The sequence below is a fragment of the Diaporthe citri genome, assembly GCF_014595645.1.
Source record: "Diaporthe citri strain NFHF-8-4 chromosome Unknown scaffold_3, whole genome shotgun sequence".
Lineage (NCBI taxonomy): Eukaryota > Fungi > Ascomycota > Sordariomycetes > Diaporthales > Diaporthaceae > Diaporthe > Diaporthe citri.
Window position 1 is genome coordinate 4493640 of NW_025064848.1, and position 16314 is coordinate 4509953.

General features: G+C 55.5%; 3 protein-coding genes across 3 annotated transcripts; 2 read left to right on the forward strand and 1 right to left on the reverse strand.

Moving 5' to 3' along the window:
* Window positions 1-759: 759 nt before the first annotated feature.
* On the reverse strand, window positions 760-2428 carry INS49_008795 (uncharacterized protein; the record flags this gene model as incomplete). The annotated part of the gene is made up of 3 exons (XM_043169534.1): window positions 760-767; window positions 891-1462; window positions 1533-2428. 3 exons carry the CDS (start codon window positions 2426-2428, stop codon window positions 760-762), a joined length of 1476 nt encoding a protein of 491 aa, XP_043027214.1.
* A 7547-nt stretch (window positions 2429-9975) lies between these two features.
* INS49_008796 (uncharacterized protein) lies at window positions 9976-12019 on the forward strand (the record flags this gene model as incomplete). Its single annotated transcript, XM_043169535.1, has 3 exons — window positions 9976-10121; window positions 10257-10601; window positions 10804-12019. The coding sequence occupies 3 exons, from the start codon at window positions 9976-9978 to the stop codon at window positions 12017-12019; spliced, it is 1707 nt and encodes a 568-aa protein (XP_043027215.1).
* Window positions 12020-13812: 1793 nt separating this feature from the next.
* Window positions 13813-16042, forward strand: INS49_008797 (uncharacterized protein; the record flags this gene model as incomplete). Its single annotated transcript, XM_043169536.1, has 3 exons — window positions 13813-14858; window positions 14915-15206; window positions 15287-16042. The coding sequence occupies 3 exons, from the start codon at window positions 13813-13815 to the stop codon at window positions 16040-16042; spliced, it is 2094 nt and encodes a 697-aa protein (XP_043027216.1).
* Between the last annotated feature and the right edge of the window lie 272 nt (window positions 16043-16314).

Below are 16314 nucleotides of genomic sequence, written 5' to 3' on the forward strand. Positions count from 1 at the left end.
CTTCCTGCTGCCTGCCTGCCTGCCTGCCTGCCTGCCTGCCTGCCTGCTCCTAGCCCTACCCTGGTCCTGGCCCTGGGCCTGGTACGATCCTGACCCAGATCCAATGCTTGCTCCAACCACAGCACCGAATTCACAGATCATAATCACTATGCAGCATCCGAGGCTGTCGTGATCCTCTGGGGCGAGACGTTGTCTCCTGTCCCTTCTCCATATAATTAATTACAACAGTTTCATCACAGACAGGTACCCTGACTTCTTCTCCATCTGCCTACTTCTGTAGGTGAATTGTTGGCAGATTCCATGTGTCCTTGGTGTAAGTGCGAGTGAGGTAGCTAACAGCAGAATGAACGCATGTCGAGGTAGCTTCTTACTGTGACTAGATAAAGAGCAAAACTACCAGGTAGATTTTGACCTCATAACTGTCTGAAATGCAAGGCCCCGTCCTCCTCTCGAATGCTCGTCTACCTTTTCCCTCGTGCCATGCTTTCTAGAAATGAAATCTGAAATGTGAACCTTCTCTGAACTCCTAGACTTCGATATATACAGCCATGTTTTGTTTTTCGCCTGTTCTCCCGTCTACGCTGCTCAAATTATCAACAAAAGTGTGGCCGGCAGCCAGCCCCTCGCTCACAAGGTCCAGATCAACCAAGGGCTTTTTCCCCGGTGCCATCTTTGTGACTTTTTTTTTTTTATGCAGATTTCCCAAAGATCGCATCCACGATCTCACCAGACCTCACCGAAAGAATGGACAAAAGTGTATCACTCAGCTGCAAGTCATCAGTTAGCCTCTGCTGTATACCCGGCGGTTGGTTGGCCAAGTAGGCGCCAGGGGTCAGGAGAACTTACACCGTGGGTACCTTCACAGCAACCTTGCAGCCACACTCCGGAACCTGGAGCAACTATGCCATCTGCAAACTTGACCTTGTAGTCGCGGGAGACTTCCATGACCCGTCTCTCACCATCGTCGGTCTGGACCGACCACTGGTCAGATCGAGGCTTGGCGCTGGCCACACCGTCCTGGAGCGACGGCAGCAGCGTCCAGGCGTCCTTGAGCATCTCGACGTGCGCCTTGCGCTGGTAGCCCGTCGCGGCGATGACGAGGTCGACGTCCAAGATCTCCTCGCCAGAGTTCAGCGGGCTTCCCGGGACCTCGACAAGGCCGTCCGCCTCCAGTGCGACGTCTCCAGACGTTGATGCGTGGCGCACGCTGAGGCGGAGCTTGTCGCCCTGGTCGTCTGCTGCCACGATCTGTCTGCCGCCCATGATGCGGTGGGGCCACTTCGTCTCGTCGTGGCCAAGTTGTCGCTTCTGGTCGTACATCATCTCAAACAGCGTCTCAATCAGGTTGAGTCGGACGACACCGTAGTTGGTGGCCTTGGCCTCCTTGATCAGACTTGACCTGTACTCAGAGGGCTTGGGGTACAGCCTGTCGACCCAATCAGGGTTGAAGATGCAGTTCACACTGTGTATCAAAGTTAGCCATGATCTTGCGTTCTCATGCTGTGTCTCGCCTGGCTCGTGCAGGCACTCACAATGGAGAGTCATCGCTCGGCTTGATGAACTCGGACTTCATGATCATGTAGGTCTTGGAGTTGGGGTACATGTTCGACACGTTGTTGAAAATCTCTGCCGCACTCTGCCCACCGCCAATAACGGCGACCTTGACTGGTGCGTTGCGGTCGGTCAGGATCTTGGGCACCGTGTACGCGTACTGGGACGAGTGGATCACTCGTGGGCTCTTGGCCGGCAGAGGCTTGGGTATCGAAGCCTGCCCACCAACGGCAAGAATGACGTTGCGGGCGCGGTGCGAGCTGAGGGCGCCGGTCTTCGCGTTGCGCTCGACCACTGTGAACGTCTTGATGCCGTTCGAGTTCTCGTCAGGTGACACAGATACAACCTCGCTGTTGTATCTGACAACATCGTCAAAGTGGCTCGCACACCACCGCAGGTAGTCCTCGTACTCTGTCCTGGCGGGCAGGAAAGTGTCCAAGTTAATGAAGTCGAGGAGCCGGTCCTGGCTGTGGACATAGTTGAGGAAGGTGAACTGAGACCTCGGGTCGCGCAAGGAGGCCATATCCTTGAGGAACGAGATCTGCATCTTGGCTCCGGGGAGAAGCATGCCGGCGTGCCAGGCAAACCTGGGCTGCTTCTCGAGGAAGAGAACGTTGGGGGCCTGCTTCAGGGTCCCGGCCTCGAGGGAGTCGTGGAGTGCAACAGCGATAGCCAGACTTGCCGGGCCGAAGCCAACGCAGAGGAGATCGTGAACAGACTCTGGGTCAGGCGCCTGGAGATGGGCAGACCTGTTCCGGTATGTGTTGTGCGCCGCTGGCGCTGGCGCCTGAGGTGCAACCTGCGCATGGCCGTTGGCGCCGTTAGAAAGGCCGTTGCCGTTGGGCTCATGGCCGTCGAATTCACTGTGCGGTGCCATTTCTCTGGTTGTCGATGTCAAGGATGCCGAGTAGCACGACTGGGCTTGGCTCAGCAGGGGATGGTGGGTGTGTCCGGGCCTTTGGGCGTAGCTGGAGAATGCCACAGTGCCACAGAAGAACAGTATCTGTCTGCGAGGATGCAATAGGTGTCGCAAGATGGGGTATCAAGAGGAGAAGGGGGAAACGTTGCAAGCTATCAAAAACCTCGTGCTAAGACGTAGGGGAGGAAGGAGGACGGTTAAGTACCAATACAGCACCTGGCAACCCGTGCTGCGAGCAAACAGGGGACGGCTGTCGTACCATCAACATCACCTATGATGGCACCACTCGGCTGCGGTGCGGCTTGGGAGTTACCGTAGTAGGTGTGCTGCCATCGAGCCCGCCCTCAGGTGCTGAGCCCCTGGCATGGTGCAAGCAACAAGGCTCACGCCTTGAGTAACCAGTTCATCCAGCTAGGGTCCCCATCACCCTTGAGGTAGGATCTGCGGAGCAAAAAATCAAGAGTGCGCACCGTCATCCACTGGCAGACCCGGGAGGAGGCCGCTAGCGAAAGTTTACCGCCCATCGAGTGCCTGCAACGGGCTTGGGAGGTTGGGGCAGATTCGGCACGTCTTGCCAGCTTTGGTGGCGACAAGAGACGGCGCTGCTCCAGTTGTGGGGCCGCACCACAGTAACGTCTCCGTTTCGGGCGACATCGGTGATTATCTCTGGATCTGATAAGATCAATCAGCTCGCGAATTGTGGGCCCCGCGCCCGACGACACCTCCATCACCCCATCCGTCGGCCAAATTTCCACTCGCTGCAGCGGAACAGCACGGTCCCCGCCCACCACAGCAAACTCGATGGGGTGTAGATCCTTACCGGACTGTGCACCACACGTGCCTCACGATCCTCCAAAACTACTGCCTCCGCCGTCGCTGACGATGCCCACAGACGGCCGTCTCAGGTCGGCACCGTCGTAGTGCAGCAGTCAGGTCAAGGTTCGCTCCCAGCCGGGTGCCAGGATCTACTCGGTGCTGCCAACAATGACGCACCCAGGCGTCGTCGGCAGCATGCAATGCGGGCCCCTTGGATCCTGCTCAGCCCCACGCCATTGGTCAGCGCCGAAGCTATGACTGAGAGCTTGTCAGATCTTTCACCACGAGGGCCCACAGCCCACAAGGACGCGGGAGCGGACCCTTCGTACCTCGGCCACGGACGGACGCCAGCCGCCGCTCATTGGCCTGAGATGATCTGATAAGATCACATCGCCCCAGGATAGATCTTGGCAGGCGTGGGATCACGGACAGGGCCAGGATCACCAAGCTTGAGTCCATGTCCTTCATCAGTGGCCAGTCCCACACATCCTGCCCCTCTTGCCCCCCCATTCCTCACTCTGTCTACCTTCTTTGTTTGGCTGCTCCGCCTGTATTTTTACCTCCTCCTCCGCTTGGACTGAAACAAGACTGCGAAGTCGGTAACCACCGCGCCAGCAAATTTTTTCTACCCCCTGACTGCCAGGAGCGCGGCTGTGATCAATTTTTCGTGCTAGACTCGGGTACACATACCACAAGCCGACGGCTTCCGTCCATTGATGCCATCGCACAATGCATCAGACAAGTCAGGAATGCGGTCTCCGCCTTAGGGTGATCTCCTCGTGTTCATGGCGTCTCGCAGCCGTCTGCCATTGCTGTCCGCGGATGACATCGAGACAGTACAAGTCATTTGCTCAACCCCTGCGGAGATCTACAACATCTGTTCGCAGCAAAGGGCTCGACTCATCAGGGTCGCATTCAGACTCATTCTAGTGTCATTCCTTGGTCGGCCGATGCAGGACGGTCACATTGTTCCATGATCTTCAACACCACCACCCTGGGACAGAACACTCTCCAGCGCTGATCCTTTCGTTCCCGCTTGATGTAGATCAGACCGATCAGTACCGTAGGTGTCTGTCAGCTCTTCCGGATCGCTGGGTACAATCACAACCTGGGGTACCTTTCGAGGTTCTAGAGTGTTCACAGACCAGACTTGAACGCCGACTGCTGCTTTCCGAGGCTCTGGATACGGTGAAAACGTCTCCTGCAAATCTTTGCGGCTAAAATAAACTCTGCATCCTACCCCGGGGCAGGGGCCGACGTGGCTCTGCTATGGGCCAGACAATTGACCTGCATCAACCACAAGCAAGGGCGTCAGCCACTTACCCCATTGTGCACCTTGTCAAGTCACCAAGTCACTAATTCCCTTGCTTGTTCCTTACCTTTCTTATGCTATAGGCCAAGTCGATGAGCCGATTCATTCCTTCTCGTGGGGTAGTGGCCTGTTTGCGTCATTTCCACAAGCACACGAGCTGCCTAATCTAGAATTCCGTGCAGAGTGCCATCGTCGGGCACCATGTATAATGTCCGAGGCTACAAACGGACAGCTCACGTCACTGGTCACAGATGGGAGTCGGTGGATTCACAGGCACCCTCAAATGACCTGAACTCCCTGCCGACGACGGAGCTGACCTCTCCCCTCTGCTGACTGAGCTCCCTGCAAATGACTTTTCCTGGGGGAACCACCACGCCAAGCACGCTCGCCATCGGTCGATGCAAGCGTGATGGTGGATCAATGTGGTGGGGGCTCTGTTACCTAAGACGAACAACAAATGTCCAGTTGTTGTTGCTAAAAGCCATATAGCCCTGGTCCCTGGGCGAACCAGATTCACTGGGCTGAATTTACATAGATCGGTTCGACGAGTGCCGGATCATGCAACACTGATTTTCTTTCCCCCTTGCCCGACCGAGTCTCGATCTCCGACAGCCCTGTCCGAGCAGACCTGTTACTTTGATTCTTACTGACACTAAGTCCGTTGTCGGCCAATCCCGGAAGACCTCCATTTTGGCAGGTGGGCCACACTCCGTATCGCTTCTCACGGAGCTTTTTTTTGCGGCCTCATGTTGCCACCTGATCGAAAGGGAGACTCTTAAAATCAAATCAATTCATGTCATGTCATTGAATGTGGTGCCGGACATGTTGTTCTTGTTTTCTTGGCCTTGGAGTATCTTAAGAAGAAATGTGTGCCTGTAAGCATGCGTTTGCGTTTGCGCTCCATGATTGCCACCGCAAGCACCGAAGGCGTCTCCCATTCCGAGTCGCAACATGATCATGACAAATCAATGCACAACAGCGTACGAAGCATGGCCAGAGCATTCCAAGGACGAATGAAGCTGTCTGGCAAGGACTTGGCGGCTGACCCGCAGATCCAAGCCCTCAGACCGTGCCAGCCGAAAATCCACCTTCGTTACATGTATTCTACATATGTCCTGGGGCAAGAGTATCGCGCCGCGATTTCCGCCCCCGGTAGCTCCCATATGCGAGCTGCCCGGGCGACCCATCGCCTGATGGATCACATGCCAAGGCTTCAATCAAGGTCGCTCAGCACGATCGTACCTGTAATCTTCCATCCAGAAAGAAACAAGCGCGCAACCGCGAGTCGGCCGCGAGCTACCTGGTAAACATGGTGCAGGTTTCCATCTCCACAGCTGTCCATGAGCTGCGTCGTTCGATTCTCTTGGCAAGTCCCATTTAGACTTGGCTTTTTAGGCGATCGTTATGTCGAATTTTGCACCAGCGGTGTGACAGAAGAGTAACTGGGCACTTCGCAACATCGCTCTGACAACTGAAGTTGATGTGCTGCCCATCACGTCAAGTCTTCTCACTCATCCGCTGTCGATAGTCAAATAAACTGCGGCCAATCCGGATTCCAACCCATTATGCATACTGAATGGCTGATGTCAACCTGATCTGTACATATGGAAAGGAACGGCACCTTGGGTTTAAAAAGAAGAAAACGAAAAAAGGCGAGGTGTTTCATCGCAATACTACTACAAATCCAGTATGAACACTCATCGGACGGCGAGTAACATGATATTTGGGCGCATCGGCTTCTGCTCAATCAGGAAGCCGTCAACCTGCTTGAAAAGATAATCATCACTGAATCATGCCTCTTTAAGGTGCCGAATCCGATATGGCACATCAACCGCACCTGTAGACAACTGCAATGTGGTCCACCGACGGCATGCCTGTACACCACACATGCTCACCGCACCCGTATCCTACGCAGCGGGAAAGCCTGTTGTAGTCATTCTGACGCGAAAATAGTAAACCGTGTACCATATTGTCCGGCGGCAGTGGTGGATCTGATCGGAATTTGTCATTCAACCCCGATGGAGCCACCTTACTGCAGCACGAACGAGGAGACAGCGGTTTTCCGCGGAGATTCGCACGCGTGTTTGAACCTACTTCATATCCCTTTCCATTATTCGACAGTTGGTCCTTACGTACGACACAGAGAGAATAGAAGCTTGAATGTAGTCCTGATACACAGTATCTCCAAGAACAGCCACTGTTGTGGAAAAGCTCAGTCGCTTTGATAGGCCATGAACAATCAAGGTAAACTGTCCTGTCTGCACCCCTCCTCTTCCAATGATTTTTCGAGTCTGCCATTTTGATCCCGAAATCATTGAAAAGGTGCCGTTGGCCCCCTCACGCGCGCAAAAGACCCTTGACATGCCTTCATGAACCTCAACAACGTGCCGACACTCCCATCGCGCCCCAGGGCTGGCTGTTTTTGGACAAGTTCCCCACCGGGACAGTTGCCACGGGCCACCCTGCGCAAGCTGAAAAGTGCATGAGTGATGCGTCTGATGAGGAAAGGACGATGTCAAGGTCGTGTCTGTGCATGTACTTTGACATGCTCCCCCCACGGGCGATCTTGTATAGGGCTGACACAGCCATGTCGTGCTTGTCTGCCGTCATGATACCATCGCGGCATTTGATGAGCTTTGTTAGAGTATCGAACGCTGTGGATCAGAAATGTCACCGCGGGAAGCAAGAGCTGCCAGTAATCAAAACTCAAGCGTAGGGAGGGCTTGGACAGCGTTCTCTTCATTCCAGGCGATCACTTCAACAAATGTTGTCAGAACGTCTAGTGCTAATTTAGATTCAACTTAAAAGAGCAAAGGGAAGAGGACATACCCCGCTGAAGTACCACAGGTGAACGGAAGTTCAAGGCCACCAGGCTGAGACTCTTCTTGTGAAGTCATCAGGTGCTGTTCCGGTCCAACGCGAACGGTTAGTATAGCTCTTCTTTACTTACGGTCAGCTAGGTTGTTAGATTTGGCAACAGGTTCAGAATTGTTTACGATGAAGTCTTCAAGGACTCGAGGGAATTCATAGTCTGATGGCCGGTTAGTCTCGAGCTCAAGCCGAACAAAAGCCTCGGGTAGCATTTCACAGACAGGTAATAGTGTGGAGAGTCTCGCCCTCATACTTCAAGTCTTCTGGGTCAGGTACGTTTTCCATAGGGAAGATCATTCGAGCACCCTGAGCCCCCAAGCCACGCACAACCAAAGCGTACTTGTCTCTCTAGGGAGTGGCCGGTAAATGAGCTCATGTTCCAGGCAAAACCACCTCCAGCGGCTCAGACTTGCCACCTGCGTCGAGCCCGATTTCCACTTAGAGGCCGGGTCGTTCCCCCACTCACTTTCAAGAACGCCAATAGACAGTGAGCCCCAGGGGCTTTCCAATGGGGCAGAATCATCTTCAAGAGGCTCTTTACGGTGCTCATCCGACCTAACCAAACGCCTTGGCCAGCGAGGCAAGATCCCGCGGGTCCCGGGCCATTTGTCCGATGCGGTCAAACGTCTTGCTGATCATGTACACGCCGTCATCGGCACGGAGCCGTGTGGCAAAGTCAAGCCGCGTAGCCCACCAAGACTGGCAGGGAACACATTCGAGCCTCCTGTCTCGGTGTCGATGCCAAGGGGTGCAAAGCATGCTGTGATGGAAACCGTAGGCCAAGACGAGGAGCCTCCGCACCATGGTTAGTAATCCTCAGGGAGGCCTTCCCGTCTGTAGGTAGACAGTGTCTGTCCTCCGTACGCGCTCCATCCCAACGGGGTATTGTCAAACCCGAGGCGTGAAGCAGTCAGAGTTTGTACCAATGGGCAGGTTGGGGGGGACTGAGCTGATTTGAGACCACAGAGTTCGGTAAGATTGCCTTCTCCCAAGATTATGATTACTGCTTCGAGAAGCCTGTCTACCAGTCTTGCGTTGCGCGTGGGTTGAAGAGATGCTGTTGCACTTGAGCCTACTGAGGATACCATCCCCAAGGAAGGTTCTGGAACGATGCAGTCCTGGACATCTCAGTGAGCCCGTCCAGATTACTTATTGTGCCAGTCTTGCTCCTATCTTGACAATGATCGGAATACCGTGTAGCTCCTGACTCTCCCCTGGACCTCCCCTGCCTGCGCCCCTTGTCGAGCGCCTTCGCCTGAGAGATGGCAACGTCGCGGGGGCATACAGACAGAGTTGCGCTGAACTTCAGCCCAAGGTTATTCTGCCGCTCAATCTGGTCTAGAAAACATTTGACAAGGTCTTCACTGAAGAGGCGGCCATCTTGCATCATCGCCTGGTACTCAAGGGCGGAGTATTGAAGCGAGAGGACTTCTCTGGTGATTGGCACGGCTTTAGATCGGGGAGGCATCTGTCCACCGTGTAAAACAACAATATCGATCAGGGTCTGAACATTCATGGTCAAGCATCCAGCCCCTGGAGACGGAAGCCCTGGTTTATAAGGCACCTGCTTATACGGTTGCCTAAATCCTGTCAGGCAGTGCCTCAGGTCCTGCGCGGGGTTGGGCCAGGTAGAAGATTACGGTGGTACAGCTCGTGGGGATCCCAGGCACGATATAATCTTCAGTGGGATACTTGGAACCTGCTATAACCCACCATGGGATAACCCACCATGGGATAACTTACCATGGGATAGTCTACCCCGGGATAGTCTACCCTGGGATAATCTAGCATGGAATAACCTGCCATGGGATAATCTACTGTGGGATAAACTGCCATGGGACTACCGACTGACTGACTGACTGCCTCCCAGGCTCACGAGTGGGGAGCCACACCATTGAGATCAGGCTTCCCCATACGCAACAAAGGCAACCTTTGCTTGCAATTCTCTCGTATCTCGCAATCGCCAAATGTTTGACAATGTCGCTGACCCAGGTTGCATGTTGATGAAGGGGGGGAAAGGGGGAAAGCACCTAGCTGCATGTTGGGGGCGGGACGGGGATACCTAGGTAGGAAGTCAGCACCAGCTGTGCGCAGCTGGAGCCACCAGCCGGGCAACTGCTGTGGCGTCCCTCAACAAGGGCGGTTCCCGTCCCCTCCCGTCTGGATCTCTCTACCCGCCCGTCTCAAACATCGTCCTCCCGCGTCTCGGTCGCATAGCCGCCCAAACAAAAGCCGTAATCTCGGCAACTTGACCTGAGCTCGGATTTGATTTCTCGCTCCGGGCCGCCCGGTCATTCGGTCATTGACCCATTGGTACTGGCCTGTCGGAAGAGCCATGGTTGCTGCGATGACCATGACATAGACCATGACGCTGCACCTGCCCCTCTGCACCACCCTGCGCTCGCAGTTCCTCTGCAGGCGCTCCTGCACCGGCCCTCCTCGACGGATCGAAGCCTCGCTTCACAGAATACCTCGTTTCTCGGTAGTTGCTCGCCGCGGTTCCACAATGGCCTCGGCTGGTGAAGGCGGCAAGCCGGCTTTGCAGAAGCGGTCGGTTGTCTCCTCCTTTCTTTACAAGTTCGTCGACGAGAACGGCGAGCGCAAGGCCAAGGTCGCTCTGTTCAAGCGGAGTGGTCAAGTGCGTACGTATCAGTAAGTGCTTGTCGGTGTGGTGCCCATGAGCTACGTGCTCTCCATTCCTGAACCTGGTCCTCTTCTCCGAGGGACGCCTCGCCTTCACAGCATGATTGCTCTGCGCGACTGGCTCATGGCTAACAGGTCGCCTAGGCATCGCTGGGCAGTGGTATCTGGCAGCATTGACCCCGAAGATCCTTCGCCTCAAGCGGCAGCCTGGAGAGAGATTCATGAAGAGACAACGTTGACACCGTCTTCCCTTGAGCTCATGCGCCAGGGCAAGAGCTATGTCCTGCCTGATGAATCTATCGGCAGAGAGTGGACTATCTACCCCTTCGCCTTCCGGCTGAAGGAGAAGGGCGAGGGTGGCAAGGGCGAGAAAGCGATCCAACTGGACTGGGAACATGACAGTTGGGCATGGTATGACCCTTTCGAGGTTGAGGATTCAGAAAGATTTGGCGCTGTGCCGCGCCTTGCTGAGAGCTTGCGCCGGGTCTGGTTAGTGTTTCTCTCCCTTTTCCCTGATACATATATCACGGCGTGCCTTGGGAGCATTGCCAGCAGTTGAACGAGCTCGCTGCATGTGAAAGAAGCTACAGTCCGTACAGAGCTTCAGAATCAGAGCTTTCCACGATCGCTGGGGAGTTCCTAGACTCGCTGGCATGTGCTCGAAAACATGGATATCTAACCGCAGACTTAGGTTCGAAAAGGATCTAGGTCTCGAAGCCGGTGCTGTGCTCACGAGCGGGCTTGAAAGACTCAAGAATGACCACCATTCTGGTGCACGGCAGCTAGCCGGCAATGCCCTCGAGATTTTGCGCGATATTGTCGCCAAGATGGACACGCACCAGCCATCTGAGCAGTGGTGGACTCGAGTTCGATTTGCCTCGTGGCATATTTGGAAGAATGGCCGTGAATCAATGGGGGCAGCTGTGCTGAGTGCCTTGCTGTCTGCTCTGAGTGGCATCGAGAGAAGGATCCGACAGCTTCAAGACAAACCAGTGGTTCAATGGAAAGACGCTGCGGTCGAAGAGCTAGATCGTGTGATCGTTTCCAGGCAAGACGCGGCCAGGGCGATTTCCACTACCTTCGCCAACTTCTTGAAAGAGCAAATGATAACCAAGCCTGGGCGGGCTCGGCCGGTCAAAGTGCTAACCCTCTCTGAGAGCTCCACAATCACGTGTGCGCTCCGCGAGGCCATCGCAAATACTGAAATATCACTGGATTTGCGCATCCTGGAGTCACGGCCACTGTTTGAGGGCGTGTCTCTCGCCAGCAGTCTGGCAAGACCAGTACGTCCACCTCAAGCGTCGACAAAGGAGCCCACGAGCGATGCTGGGCAACCTCACAAAGACACCGCCCCGAAACTTGCGTGCACGCTGTTTACGGATGCGTCTTCGGCCCTTGCTTCGGATGATGTGGACATTGTCCTGATAGGTGCGGATAGGATCGCGGAGACGGGAGCAGTCAGCAACAAGACAGGCTCACTGCCTGCGATCCTCAGCGCTAAGCATGTCTCGCCAAAAGCAAAGATAGTTATCGTAAGCGAGACGGAAAAGGTCGCAACGCCAGGGGCTGCAGCGGCCCATGTTGTGGAAAACAATAACCCCGCTCAGCTGATGCACGCTTGGACGGCGGGCTTCAATAGCGAGAGAATCAGAAATGCCGCGGGTACAATACCCTCTGGCGCTGGTGGTGATACCGTGCATCCTTCTGCATATGGTACACATCATGACTCCTACAATGGTAGCAACGATGTGGTCGAAGTACACGTTCGCAACGTGTTCTTCGAGTGGGTACCCCCAGATCTTGTCGATGTCTACATCACTGAGCGAGGCCAGTTGACAGTGGCAGACATAGCAAAGCACTCTGAGACACTGGGCACTGAAGAGGAAAGATTCTTCCGGGATATCTGAAGGGAGGTGGCTCGCGGGGCTCGGCTATGTGCAGGCAGCATATCGGACGAGCCTGGAGGTGGTTACCCATTGAGGGGGGTGCATAGGTCTACCGACCCGACCCGACGAATGCCTGGTCTTGCAGCGTTGGCACGTTTGCCACTACACCTGTTACACATAACGCAGTGCAATTCGTACGCCAGTAGGCAGTCAGCTCGTCCCCAAGACCCATGGGCTCGCCATGATCTCGTCAACCCCCGAAGACACCAAAGCAAAAGATCTATCAGTTTGCGATCTGATGCACTAGACAAGGCTGGACAGGCTGGAGCGCAGCCCCCGGCTTGTTTGGCGTCCTCGGTTCCACACTCTGCGAGCAGAATGCCTTGTGTAGAAAGCCTGTGTAACCTCAGTGAGACCGCCTCGCATTGGCCACAGCACTGGAGCGGGCGCAAGATCGCACACGCCCGCTTGCTTTGTTGAAGCCGTCTGCCAGTAGTCGGCCAGCATCAACTGCAATCTTGGGCGCAGGGAGATGCGGGGTGAGGCCCACGATCAAGCCAGGCCCCACCCACCGAGAGATCGTCCCCTGCCATAGGCCTAGAGCACATGAACGCTGCAGCACCCTGTGCCCCGCTGCAGATGCTGGCCCAGCGGGTGCTGAGTGGCCGGAGATCAAGGGATCGCCAATCCAAGTGCGCTCCTGCTTCCAATCCAGCGTCTTGCCAGCGCCTTTCCCCAGCCCCGGGCAAGCTCATTCCTCAGGAGCACATCATCGCGTCGTGTCCCTTGTCACAGCACAAACACGGCGTGAATGCATCGACATCCCCACAAACTGCATTGCCAAACTTGTGATGCTTTTGGTCGCACCATAGGCTGCCCAATAAATTAGGCGGCCCCACAATTCGAGCAACCGTCGTCCCTGGTCACGAACACCAGCACTGGCGGCGGCGGCAGCGGTTGCGGCAACGGGGCACGAAGCAACACAACAGGAGAGCTGGATCAGGTGTTCCTCAGGGAGGCGTGGGGGGGGAAACAGGAGCTCGCCTGGCCGGCTTTGAGGCCCTTCGCGAGCTGCAAAGCCGGGCCTTCCTTACACAAAACCGGGGAGTGAAAGGTGTGGAAGAGCCGCTTCAAGAGCCAAACTGGCTCGAGCGGGCCGCTTCGAACCACTGTTGCAGCCTGCATTCATGACGAGACGCATCGCGCCGTGGTTGCTTCTCTGATCTTCCTGGTATAAGAATCTCCGTCGCGGACGCGCTGCATCCGCCTCGATGATCCTCGTGGCTGTCAACATTCAACCTGTTGTCCCGTGGCAAGCTTCCAGACGACCTTCTTTCTAGACGCAGCCCTTAGACCGAGACAGAGCTGGGTCAGACCACCGCATCCCCTGTTCGCCATGCGCACTCCTGCTCCTTCGGTAGCTGGCAAAGCGAACGTGCTCAGACCGGACGGTCGACTCCCCGTGAATCCCCGCAGAACTTACGTCCAGCCGGAACAGAGAAAACGGGTATCCCGGGCGTGAGTGTCAATCTCGGTCTCTCTGTCCTTGCCATCATGATCTCCCTGCGCTTCATTCGCATCCGGGCTGTGGTGCTCGCGCAGATGTCTTCTCGGAGGCACACTCGAACCCGATCTGGGCTTGCTAACATGGTGCGTCTAGGTGCACGCCATGCAATCTAAAACGTATCAAGTGTTCGGGTCGAGAGCCTTGCGAGCAATGCTCGACCGGTGGCCGAGATTGTTTCTATCCTCCGTCGGGTAAAAAAATCCATGTCGCGCGCACGGAGTGGGACAACCTCCAGGCGGCGAAAGACATGTTACAGCAGACGCTCGAGCAAGCCATACTGGAGGTGCCCGACCTCCATGCGCGCTCGAGGCTCCAGGCACAGCTACAACAGGTCGTTGACTCAATGCCCGCCGCGACACCCGCGGCCGATGACGAGAGGCAGAACATGTCGCCCGCCGCGTCAAGCTCTACCTTGGGCTCGTCCCCGCAAAGCAGCACGTACCAGCAGCACCGAAGCCATCAGCCGAGGAAGACTACTGGCGATACCGATGCGGCACCCACCGAAGGGTCTTTCCTCCAGGACCACGATGGGACCAAACGCTGGCTTGGTGGAACCTCAGGCGCCACGTTCCTGGACCATCTCAAGAACTTTATGCACACACTGAGAACTGCCCTTGGTTACAACGAAACGCCTACCGAGACAGCCCCCGGGTCCTCATTCCTGGCCTCTCGTGGGCAGTATCAGACATCGGACTCACGTCTGCTCAACATGCCCGCACTCAACAACACCAGCGCAGTCGCCCAGATCAGCGACGAGCAAGCTGAGCACCTCTTCTCCCAAGTAAACAAATACATGCAGAATTTCATGGGTCAGTGGCCGTGCGGAGGCATCTACTACTTCGGTGACTTCTCGTTGCAGGGTTGGAAGAGTGCACAGGGTCGGGAGCTGGCGGTTTACCATGCTGCCTTCGCTCTGGGAACAATCTTCTCTCTAACGACTGCCAACTCTAGGCAAGATGGGCAGTTGGGGGAAATGTTCCTCGCAACAGCTCGCAAGATCCTTGGGGACCCTTGGGACATCTCGCGCTATAGCATTCGAGACGTCCCCGCCCTAGGTCTCATGGCCATGTACATGGCGGAAGTCAATCGAAGGGACAACTCCTACAATTACTTGTCCCATGCTATGAGCATATGCTGCATGTGCGGTGGGCTGAAAGGCCTCTCGTGGGACGAAAAAGATATCCGTATAGTATGGACTCTCTTCTGCCTGACGAGAGACGCAGGTTGCCTTATGGGACGGCCGCCTGTGTACCCGGACGAAGCTTTCCAGCTCCGTGTTCCCAAGGATGTGCAGTGAGTAGGGACACTTCCACACGGGGTTGCTGCTAATAGACTAAATTGTCTTCCAGGGGCTTGCCTCCTCCAGAGGGCCTGATGGCTCATGTACAGCTGTCTAAAATCGCCGGCTACATCGTCTCGAACACATATTCCGTTGCACCGACCGTCGACGCCGACCAAGACCTGAGGGCTCAAGTCCAGGAGCCCCTGAATATGCTGGAAAACTGGCGCAAAAGGCTTCCACCAGCGCTTCAAATGCCCTTGGATCTTCAAGCAGAGTCTCCTTTCGATACCAACTACGACGATGCCAATGCAATGTATGCAGATCGAGCATTGTGCACATTACACATGAAGTGCCACCAGGTGAGCTACATTTGATCCATCCGTCCAAGGGTCTTGTGGCCCGTCAATCACAGTGCCGGGACCTGACTATGTCATATCAGCTGATGATCCTCACACTCCGCCCGCTCTTCTTCCTCGCCGTGAAATCCTACATCGGTGGGGACCTAATCAAGGTGCCGCGTGACATCTATGATCACGAGCACATCACCTTCCTCTTGGAGTGCGCCAATGCTGCACGACGTAATCTGCGGCTAGGGCGGCATATCTTGATGCGGTGCAACCGAGGGGGCACAACACCCGGCAAGCCGATCATGATGGACCTCCATCATATCTTCAACGCCGCGGTGATCATGCTTTTGTATCAGATGGTCTTCACATCATTTCATTCATCGGACGCATATGCGCTGCGTTTCGCAAGGAAGACCTTCGAAAGAGAGGCGCAGACGGAGTGTCTGTCCAACAACGGCAGGACTGGCGGTATGGGGATCGCATCCGGCCCGACAGGCTATGCCTCAGACTGCCTCGGTGTCCTCAACGATCTTACAGAGCTCGTGGAGCGGATACGGCCCCTGCGGTTCAAGGAGCAAGCCGGCACGAACGAGGATGAGATGGAGTGGACCGCTGGTGGGATGAGCCTCGGCGGCAGTGAGACTGTCGGGGCTGGCGCTGGCCATATCATGAGCGACGAGGTTCTCGAGGCAAACCTTGCCATGCCATTTGACATCGAAGGCCTCTACAGCCCCTTGGTCTTTCCCGGTATGCCTCCCGAGAGCCATACCCACGGGAAGGAGCTTCAGATGTGGATGGATGGGGAGAGTATGATTTACACGGCGTTGGATGTCTGGCATGTGACATGATACGACTTGCGAGCTTGGATTTGTTTAGTGTGTTGGATACCCCAGTGTGTTTTGATCAGAGTGACAAGGTGAGCACCGCAGTGTAAGTTTCGGCGCGGTGGCTTGCAGCTTGGAGGACTGTCACCTCGCTACGTCAAGCAGGGACTGTGGCAGAGACCTGGACGACCGTTTTTGGACCCCGGAGTAAACGACTCATGAAGGGATGAATAATCATAAGTGTGCTTGGCTGTAGATGTAGATTGCATATGTATAAATCTCAATATGTTCAAATT